The sequence below is a fragment of the Bos indicus genome, chromosome 25 (genome assembly GCF_029378745.1).
Source record: "Bos indicus isolate NIAB-ARS_2022 breed Sahiwal x Tharparkar chromosome 25, NIAB-ARS_B.indTharparkar_mat_pri_1.0, whole genome shotgun sequence".
Lineage (NCBI taxonomy): Eukaryota > Metazoa > Chordata > Mammalia > Artiodactyla > Bovidae > Bos > Bos indicus.
In genome coordinates this window covers 43,213,416-43,223,649 of record NC_091784.1, presented here as the reverse complement: position 1 = coordinate 43,223,649, position 10,234 = coordinate 43,213,416, and the positions used below count along the sequence as shown (strand labels likewise).

At 59.5% G+C, this 10,234-nt stretch overlaps 1 protein-coding gene across 1 annotated transcript; it reads left to right on the top strand.

The window, feature by feature from the left end:
• Nucleotides 1–427: 427 nt before the first annotated feature.
• Nucleotides 428–2,211, top strand: FOXL3 (forkhead box L3). The gene is made up of 3 exons (XM_070779249.1): nt 428–647; nt 1,009–1,177; nt 1,439–2,211. The coding sequence occupies exons 1-3, from the start codon at nt 541–543 to the stop codon at nt 1,817–1,819; spliced, it is 657 nt and encodes a 218-aa protein (XP_070635350.1). The 5' UTR covers nt 428–540; the 3' UTR covers nt 1,820–2,211.
• Nucleotides 2,212–10,234: the final 8,023 nt, after the last annotated feature.

Genomic DNA, 10,234 nt, shown 5'->3' with positions numbered 1-10,234 from the left:
AGGGGCTACGCCCCCGCCCTCTCTGTGGTCGGGCTCCTGGCAGCTCCGAAGTGCGCTCTGAGGAGCCAGAAGCCAGGGAAGGACCTCTGAGTCTTGGGGTGCTCGCAGGCTTGGGGGACCCAGGGAGCTCCGCCCTTAAGTCTGGGACAGCGCAAAGAGCACGAGGCACAGTCGGCGGGAGCGGGAGGGGGTGGCCCCCCCACCCCACCCCACCCCCGCCACCCGTGGGACCACCCAGCGCGTGGCTCCCTCCTCCCCCGCGCCGGTCAGGGGGTCACCGCGAGCCTGCTCTCCGCTCCCCTCGGCCGCTTTACCGGCAACAGGGGCCTCCCCCGGTCCGGGATTGGATGCGAGACGACGGGTGGGGGCGGGCGGGGGGACCCGGGGAGCCCAGGTTCCCCGCTCAGGCGGAGAGCAGCCGGCAGCGCAGACGCCGCTGGTCCGCACAGGGGAGAACCTCCGCGCAGTCCTGGAGCGCGCCGGCGGGCGGCGCGGAGGAGGCGGCAGCACTGGCGACCCGCAGGCGGCAGGCGCACCGCGATGTTTGACAGCTCGCAGTATCCCTACAATTGTTTCAATTACGACGCCGACGACTACCCGGCGGGCAGCTCGGACGAGGAGAAGCGGCTCACGCGGCCAGCGTACAGGTGACCGCAGGGCCGTGCCGGGGCCGCAGGGGTCGCGGGGGCCCTCCTCCGAGAGGAGGCCAAGACCAGCTCGGGCGCGGGAGGGCTCACTTCTCATCCGCACGTTGGGAGGTAGCCGAGAAGGTTCTCCAGCCTCCCCGGGGAAGCCCCAAGTGTGAAGGTGAGCTTCCCTGGTCTGCGCAGAGTTGCGCTGGGAGCTCCAGGGGGCCCCGACTCCCAACAACCACCTCCGCCCCCAGCTCCCCGGTGCCCCGGGGAAGGGAGAGCGGAGTGGTCCCCGGGCGGCCCGGAGACTCCAGACGCAGACGCGCCCCGGGGTCCCTCCCCTGCCCCGGCCTGGCCTGAGCGCCGCTGTTTGCAGCTACATCGCACTGATCGCCATGGCCATTCAGCAGAGCCCGACGGGCAGGGTGACCCTGTCCGGCATCTACGACTTCATCATGCGCCGGTTCCCGTACTACCGCGCCAACCAGCGCGCCTGGCAGAACTCCATCCGCCACAACCTGTCCCTCAACAGCTGCTTCGTCAAGGTGAGGCCCCCACCCCCGTGCGGCCCCTGAGTGTCCCAGGCCTGTGGACCCCTGGACCAAGGCACCCCTGATTGGGCTGTGGGGGTGCATTTTGCAGCGGCGTGCGCTGCAAAGTTCACGCGTAGCCTTCGCCAGCTCCCCAGCGACGCGCCCACCCCCAGGGCGGGGCATCCTTCCGGGGCCGCCAGGGGCTCCCCAAGAGAGCGCGGTGGGCGGGGCGCCCCGGGAGCCCGCCGCGCGCTGAGCCCCTCGTCCGCACAGGTGCCGCGGACCGACGGCCACGAGAAGGGCAAGGGCAACTACTGGACCTTCGCCGGCGGCTGCGAGTCGCTGCTGGACCTTTTCGAGAACGGCAACTTCCGCCGGCGGCGGCGCCGGCGTGGCCCCAAGGGCGAGGAGGCGAGGGGGGCGCGCGGGAGAGATGCGGGGGCGCCCCCGGGGCCCCCTGAGCCCCCAGTCCCCCGCAGCGAGCCCCCGACCCCGGCCAGCCCTGCCGTCCTGAGGAGGGACGCGCACAGGGACATCAAGTTCAGCATTGACTACATCCTCTCCGCCCCTGACCCCTTTCCCCGGGGCAGGTCACCCCACGTGCACCCCTCGCTGCAGGCCCGCCAGGTGAACCTCCAGCTTTGGACCGTGTGAGAGGGGCTGAGGTGCTCCGCGTCCAGGGCTGGCACCGGTCAGTCTGGAGTGTTCTCGGTGATTTCAGTCCACCTGAAGCAAAGAAGTGCGGTTCTGCCATGCTCCACAAAGTTCACAGACTCGGGCTCAACGCCGAAACCAGCCTGGGTTGGAGGGAAAGACGTGATGGGCTGAAAGGCGCTCATTTCCCTGTTGCCCCATTACCCCTTCAGAGCCTGAGAACTTAAGGGTTTGCTCTTGACTCACCCTGGGATCCTGCCTGAGGGCTAAGCGCTCACGGTCAGGGTCACGTTCACTTAGAGTCAAGGTCACTTCCTAGACTGCTGCGGGGCGAGCTGAGTGTTGTGTGGAGTTGGTGGGCGTTTTCTCTCACTGAAAACAATAAAAGCAAAGTGCAGAAGGCCGAGTCAGCTATTGATTGATCCCGTGGACGTGTCCCTGTCACGGATGATGTGACTGGAAGTGACAAGCGCGTCTCGTGTTGTGGGCTGAATATTTGACGGTGTTTAAAAATTTCTGTGCGCTCTTTTTATACAGGAAAGAAGGCAGGGAGGGAGGAAGGAGAGAGGGGGAAAGAGGGGAGGCCCAGATTTGGGACAGCGTTGGGGCAAAATGCACTTTTCCTGATTCTCCTGAGCAGCGAGGAAGCCCTACTCTGGCACGTTCCATCCAGCTGCTTTCCCGAGAAAGCAGACATTCCGGAGCAGACGGCTGACAAATTTCTGCTACACTGTGAGGTATACGGTTAGGAAGTGCACAATTACAAGCATTGGAGGTGGGTGCATCCATTTGAAATGTAAATGATATAATTACTGGGTAGAGACGGGCATTTAAAAAACACAATTATGCACAGTGAAACTATTTGACCAACCTTACCATTTTTCACCAGCCCATTTTTCGCAGAGTTAATTGCTTTCCGTGACTTAATTTGAACATTAGTATGGATTACACCTAATCTGATTCACTAGGTGACGATGATTGGCTAATTTTGTAAACGGCAAAAACACACCCAAGGAGGCTCGCTGTCTGGACTCAGAATTACCATCTTGCTTTATCGGACTTGGAGAAACTGGGGCTGGGGTAGATGAAGGAGGCAGGCACACGAGACTGAATTGGTCAGGAGACACGGTTGCACTCTGGTTCAGAAGGTTCGGAGTTTCATTAAATCACAGTATCCCGATTTTATCTGCCCTGTGAATAGAAACCCCGTGGAGTCCTTTCATGGTTTTGAGAAGACGTGTCTGGCCCTGACTCCAGAGATGAGCACTGGAAGTGATGCCCACTCACGTTTCCCATGCCCTCTCGGCCAGCCCAGGCCGCCAACAGGTCAACCAGAGAGAACTGAGGTGTGTAACACGGAGGTCACTGCGCCCTCGCAAACACCCACAGACAGAACTCTCTCCTGGGGAAGCAGCCAGTATTGCTGGGCTCTCGGGTCGGCCGGGCACGGTGCTGAGCCTCCCCGAGGGCCAGCACCCCAGCCCTGTTCCCCTCGCTCCATACAGGTCAGAGACCCGCGGCACAGGGGGCCCAGGACTGGGACACAGGCTGTGACTCTGGGGTCAGGCTTCCTCCATGCCGTGGTCACACGCGAGTGTGTGCATGTGTTGTGTCTGTCTCATCCCTGTTACTTACACGCCGTCATCAGTCGTGCTGACATCATTTTAAATTATACCAGATATAATTCAGATGGTCACCGGACACAGCTGGTTCCACACACAAGTATACGGCATATAGACTATCTGAGGGTATATCTTTCTGCTTCCAACTGAGCAAATCAAGTTTCGTTTCATCTTTCAACTTCTCTTTCTGAGTTTCATTCCAGTGATCAAGCGGCCAGAGCCGAGGGGCGGCAGCAGGCTTCACGATCTGGGTATGGCAGCATTTGCTTTGCAAAGGATATCAATCATGTTTTTCGAAGCAATGGGACATTTTCAATTTGCAAGCATGTGACACCCTTCGACTTCAGAAAGGCTCCCAGCCCTCACAGTGAATGGCATTTAATCCCCAACAACAGAGCAGGGCGAGGGCTGGTCTGACCTATTCAAATGTCGCCTCCACCACGCACACCTGCCCAACGCAATTATAATTAAATACTTTATGCCTCCCTTGCAAATCCACTGATTGATCACCGATACATACATCACCAGCACATTACCCCGAGCAGATGTCTGCCACACGTGCCACGGATCACCGAGTTTCCATTAGCCGGAGCCGGGGCTGTGCGTGGGAGCCGTGAATGAGCCACCGTCATGCGGAGCGCGCTCCTGGGTTGCGGCACCAGCTCGCAGGCCATGGGTGTTGCTGCTCAGAGCAGCTGCCAGGTGGGGGGCCTCCACCAGCACTGGCGCTACAGGGCGAGGCCCGACAGGGCACGACACCCGAGGGGAGGGAGGGCGCCCCTGAGACGACAGCGGGCGCTGGACGGCAGCCCCCTTCTCTCCAGGGCCCCAGTGGCCAAGCCCACACGCGCACACGAATGGCCTCGTCCTGCGGCTCCAGCAGCCCAGTGAACAGACAAACAGACACCCGGCTCCGTGAAGCAGGAACAGACGAGGAAAAAGGCTCAGCAAGGCAGGGCCCAGTCCCACCCTCCCCACTGCGGGGGCCCAGGCTGCCCGTCCGGGGGGATGGCGCCCTCTGGCCGGGAGGATGAAGGCATCACACTCCCGGCCCCTCGCCCGCTCCGGGCATACACTAGCATGCAAGCCCTCGGGGCAGGACCTGACCTCTCCGCACCCACCCCAACCCCCGGCAGCCCGGCCTCCTGCCCCCAAATCAGGAGGGTCAGCACTGCCTCCCCGGGGCTCAGCCTGGGGTGCGGTCCCCAGCATCACTTCAAGAGGAGCTCAGGAAGGACACAGTCCGTTACCAGTAATTGTATTCGGCCAAATTAATAACAATCCATAAACATTGGCAAAATTGCTCATTTTCATCCCATTAAAAACCCCAAGTTTGTCTGATGTAAGTGGACCTCGCTGTTCTGGAGAAACCGGTTCCCCGGAACCCAAGGCACAGCTGTCAGGCTGACGCTGAGGACAAATTAACTGTCCTCGTGCGTAAATTACGCGTCCCCAGCTTTAGGCAACTTCAGGCCTAGAGTCCAAACAAGATGTAAGCTCACTCAGCTGAAACTCACAGGATTAGATTTATAATAGGCTGAGGGAGGTCGCACGGCTGTGCCTTTTTTAACAAGCAGAAACCAGGTGGGAGCACTGGGCACCCACTTGGCTTTGCTCTGGTCCGTGCTGGGCTCGGGGGCAGGGACGGGAGGTCCCTCCTGGGGGTCCTGCTGGGCCCACACACTCACCCGTCGGGGGGCGGTTCCAGTCCACACCACCTGCCCAGGAGCCTGGTGTCTCTGGGGCAACCAGCGGGTCTCCACTGCCCGCCAAGCCCAGCGACCACGCTGCTCAGCCCTGAAGAGGATCCAGAACCGCCCTCTCTGCAGACGCTCACGGGGCCTCCAGCTGCTGAGGGGCTCCATGTGCACTGGTGCCCTCCATCACCTCATACTGGTCCCCATCCATCCACACGGAGGTGGGGAGCCACGGACCATGTGTCCTGGGGCCTCGCGGTGTGGGAGACGCGGTGGGAGCAGCGAGCCCCAACGCCCGAAAGGCCGGCCCGAGGCTGACGTGCCTGCTCTCACCGCTCTGTGTGCGGGCACCCTGGACAGCCGTGCCTCACTCGGGTGACCAGGACAGGAGGGCCCGCTCCCCCCGAGAGGGCACCCCACTGGCTCTGGGGCGCAGGGCCCGCACTCCACCCATACGCCTCTCAGCCAGAGGAGCGACTCAGGAGGGAGACCTGGTGCGCCTGGGGGGCTGCAGCGAGGCCTGTCACCCCCCTCGACACAGGTCCAGGCAGAGGGCACTGCCGCTGGGGCTGCTGCGCCCACCAGGCGCCATGGGAAGTCCTGTCTGCCCTGGGCCCTGAGCATCAGGAGCAGAGAGGGTTCCCCATGCGGGGGTGCTCTGCATGTGTCTGAACGCTGGGCATGCACCGGCCAGGGGTGCCTGTCTGCCTGGTGCGCATCTGTGAGCCCTGCTGAGTGTGCATGCACGGTGTGAATGAGTGTACACTGCGTGTGCACGAGGGTAAGCCAAGCATACACCTGTGAGTATGTGTGCTCGGAAAGGTGTGCACCACGAGAGGGTGTGCACACACCAGTGTACACGTGTGAGAGTGCGTCACGAAGCAACACATCGTTTCCAATCCTTTTTGTGCCAAGAAATCTGTGTAAAAGCAAAGGTGCCTGGGAGCCCCCAGGTCCGCTGAACAGCTCATCTGCGGAGTGGCTGGTGGGCGTCCCGCGGGGTCTCTGGTGAGACACACCTCCAGGAGCTGCTCAGCAGGACACGGTGACTGCAGCTGATGAATGGGACCAGAGCCGCTGGATGTGAGGTTAGGACATAAATCAAAGGCAAATGTCAAATGCCTTCTAACACCGATCGAGAGGTAACTTGGGGTGGGGCCGCGTGTCGGGCACTTGCTCATGGAGGCCCAGAGAAATTATATCCATCATCACCTCCAGATTGCTGGTGCCTCACTGCAGATCCAAGCCTCTGTGGCCTCCCAGGTGGGAATGTGTGTCCAGCACTCAGGCCCCACATCCACGGATGCTGAGGATGCCCAGGACGTGGCGCAGGCACAGGGTCAGGCCATGGGAATGTTCCAAATGGCCCCTAGAGCACACGCACCCTGGAGCATCTCTGAGGAGCCAGACAGAACGCTCAGCAGGCGCCGTCCTCCCCAAGACCTCCAGGCACCTCTTCCTGCCCTGCCCCGCCCAGGCCTCGGTGCCTCCTGTCCGCCTGTGGCTGCCAGCCTCAAGCAGGGCACTCCAGTCAGGGCGAAGACCCTCCCCCGGGCCACCGGGCAGCCTCTAAGAGCAAGGATCGGGCCCAGGCCCCGAGCGCTGGGCTGCCGGGCCTCCAGCCCTCACACCTGCAGAGGATGGCAGGCAGGCACACCATCTACCTCATCTCCGAAAGAGATGAGGCTCTCAGTCTGTGTCAAACATTGTTAAACGTAAGCATTAAAACTACTCTTAGAAATCACAGCCCTGTTTTGCCAGATATTCTTCATTTCTTAGCATATCTACAACTGCAGAAAAAAAGGGCCTCTTCCCTGTCTCTCCCTCCAGAGACCCTGACCACGTCCTGCTCCCCACCCAGACTGGGGGTCACCAGCTTTCGGAGCTGAGCATGCCTGCCTGCCTGGCTTTCTGCTGTCTGTACAGAACCAAACAGCAGGGCCCCACTTGGGCACCTTCCCCTCTTGGCCCTGCTAACTCATGCTTGTACTCTGAGACGCAGTGCTCAGGCTGCCTCCTCCAGGAAGCCTTCTCCGACTGCCTTTCCTGTAACCCCTGGGTTACAAACGTCCTATGTTACACCTTGGTCTGGAAGCTCACAGTTTTACACTTTGCATTGAGTTATAGGCTCCGCCTTGAATGAAGCTCTGGGCACAGCACCAGGAACGTGTTGTCGTTTGTTTTCTCCATACGGTTGTCTTGGCACCACTAACGCCCTCTCCCCATGGGACTGTGCTGATGTCTTTGTCCAGAACCTGTTGTGCGTGTGTAGGTGTGTTTCTAAGCTCTCATTGTGTCCACTGATTTACTCGTCTATTTGGCACAAACAGCCAACTCATTGGAAAAAGACCCTGATGCTGGGAAAGAGTGAGGATGAAAGGAGAAGGAGGCAGCAGAGGATGAGACGGTTAGAGAGCATTGCTGACTCAATGGACACGAATCTGAGCAAACTCCAGGAGCTACTGGAGGCCAGTGGAGCCTAGCGTGTTTCAGTCTCAAAGACTCAGACGTGACTTTGCGACTGAACAACTGCACCGTATCTACAGCGTTAGCCTCACAATATGTGGGAAGTGGGGAGTGTTAGCCACATAAATTTGCTTTTCTTTTTCAAAGTTGGGTGGGATATTCTAGAGCCTTTGAAATGCCAAATAAATGTTAGAATTGGCTTGTGAATTTCCATGAGAAACCTGTTGGGATGGGTTGGGAGTGTGTTGAAGCATAGATCCGTTGGGGGAAAACTGCCATCTTCACATGTAGCTCATGTTTCTGATACCCCTATGAACTGTATTTTTTAATTTCATATCATTGTTTGTGGGAAGTTTACACAAGTAATTTTGTATGTGGGTCTTGTATTCCAAAACCTTACTCACTTACTCACGTTTTGTAGTTTCCGTCAGATTTTCGACATAGACGACTGTGTCCTCAGTGAATAAATTCTGCGTTTTATCTCCTAATTCCCAACCCTTTATTTATTTTCTTGCTTTTTTGCACTGGCTAGAAGCTCTATGCAACATTGAATAGAAATGGCAAGAGTGGGCGTCCGTGCCTTGTTCTGATCCTGAGGGGAAAGAATTCCATCTTCCACTGTGATGTGTAAACCCAGTGTGTGCGTGCGACGTTGCGTCAGTCGTGTCTGACTCTGCGTGACCCCGTGGACTGCAGCCCGCCAGGCTTCTCTGTCCATGGGATTCTCCACGCAAGAATACTGGAATGGGTGGCCAAGTCCTCCTCCAGGGATCTTCCCGACCCAGGGATGGAGACCACGCCTCTTAGTCTCCTGCATCGGCAGGCGGGTTGTTTACCTCTGGCGCCACCTAGGAAGCCCTTAATATCCCGCTTGCTGCTGCTGCTGCTGCTAGGTCGCTTCAGTCGTGTCCGACCCTGTGCGACCCCATAGACGGCAGCCCACCAGGATGCCCCGTCCCTGGGATTCTCCAGGTAAGAACACTGGAGTGGGCGCCACTGCCTTCTCCAATGCATGAAAGTGAAAAGTGAAAGTGAAGTCGCTCAGTCGTGTCCGCCTCTTAGCGACCCCGTGGACTGCAGCCCCCCAGGCTCCTCCGCCCATGGGCCTTTCCAGGCGAGAGCACTGGAGTGGGCGCCACTGCCTTCTCCAATGCATGAAAGTGAAAAGTGAAAGTGAAGTCGCTCAGTCGTGTCCGACTCTAGCGACCCCGTGGACTGCAGCCCCCCAGGCTCCTCCGCCCATGGGCCTTTCCAGGCAGGAGCACTGGAGTGGGCGCCATCGCCTTCTCCGAATATCCCCCTTAGTATCCTCTTAATAATCATAGACTCTGCAGTGACGCCAACTCTCTCATTCCTGACATCATTCCATTTTCCCGATCCATCTACTTAGAGACAGCAGACAGGTGCCAGCACTCTGTTTCCAGGTGTGACTTCTCACCTGGAGGCAGCAGGCACCCCACCTGGAGGTGGGACATCCTTCAGCTCTCAGCACTGAGGAGAAGCCCAAAGCAACCCCAGTCACTTCCCACTATAACTGATTAAGGCCAAGGATTATATGCCAAAACGACCTGTTTCTGCTGTTTCTGCGCTCAGACCCCCCGGCCGGAAGCTCCTTCTGTGATGTGAAGGCCACCAGGGTACACGAGGGCAGGCCGACCACCAGTCCTCTGCGGGCACCAGGTCTACAGACAACCCGCGTCCACAGCAAGTCACAGGGCTGAGCCCCAAGACAGGGCCAGGAAGGGCCCGCCCCATGGAAGAGGCGGGCAGGCGTTCCTGGACAACTGACTCACCTCTGTCTCTTCCGGCAATCCCAAGTTCCCAAGGTCGCTGCCCTGAGCCACATCCTGGACCCGCCACGCACTCGTTTCTCTGTAGACCCAGGTGGGTAATTCTACCCCACCTTTGCTGGTCTTCCCCGGTGGCTCAGAGTGATGCGTCTGCCTGCAATGCTGGAGACCTGGGTTCAATCCCTGGGTCAGGAAGATTCCCTGAGAAGGGAATGGCAACCCACTCCAGTACTCTTGCCTGGAGAATCCCATGGACAGAGGAGCCTGGTGGGCTATACTCCATGGGGTCTCAAAGAGTTGGACACGACTGAGCGACTTAACTTTTGCTGAACAAATTGGGTCCTGCCGTGAGCACTCCAGGGAGCCATGGTCAGTGTCAGCCAAGCTCAGGGCACCCACATTCGCCGGGCAGTGTGGCACGGCCTCCTGCAGAGTCCGAGGGCTTTGTGACCGCAGGCCCCTCCGTCCGGGTTCTCACTCTGTCCCAGTCCTGCTCCGTGCCTGCTCTTGGGGAGCCCTGCCCCTGGGAGGGCGCACAGGCCAGGAGGCGTGTGAAGGTCACAGGGCCTGGGGCAACGCCCTCTCCTGCCTGCATTACGTGCCAGGGGCTGACGCCCTCCTGCCTCCAGGACATCTGAGCAGGGAGCCCTTCGGGGAGAAGGCTGATGCCTCAGGGGCCCGAGTGACAAAGGTCGGGGAGCCCTGGGAGACGACGCAGGTGCGGTAGGGTGGGCAGCCGGCCCGCACTGAGAGCTGCGGGAGGGGGAGCCCCTGCCCCCACGGCTGCCCCTCAGGGACTCCAGCAGCCTCACCGGCCAGACTGCTGCTCTCTGCTGGAGA

Bases quoted from the DNA above. Each gene is read 5' to 3' on its own strand.
- FOXL3 (XM_070779249.1), top strand. From the start codon at position 541: ATGTTTGACAGCTCGCAGTATCCCTACAATTGTTTCAATTACGACGCC. The intron at 648-1,008 runs GTGACCGCAGGG...CGCTGTTTGCAG, and splicing joins CTCACGCGGCCAGCGTACAG to CTACATCGCACTGATCGCCA. The intron at 1,178-1,438 runs GTGAGGCCCCCA...TCGTCCGCACAG, and splicing joins TCAACAGCTGCTTCGTCAAG to GTGCCGCGGACCGACGGCCA.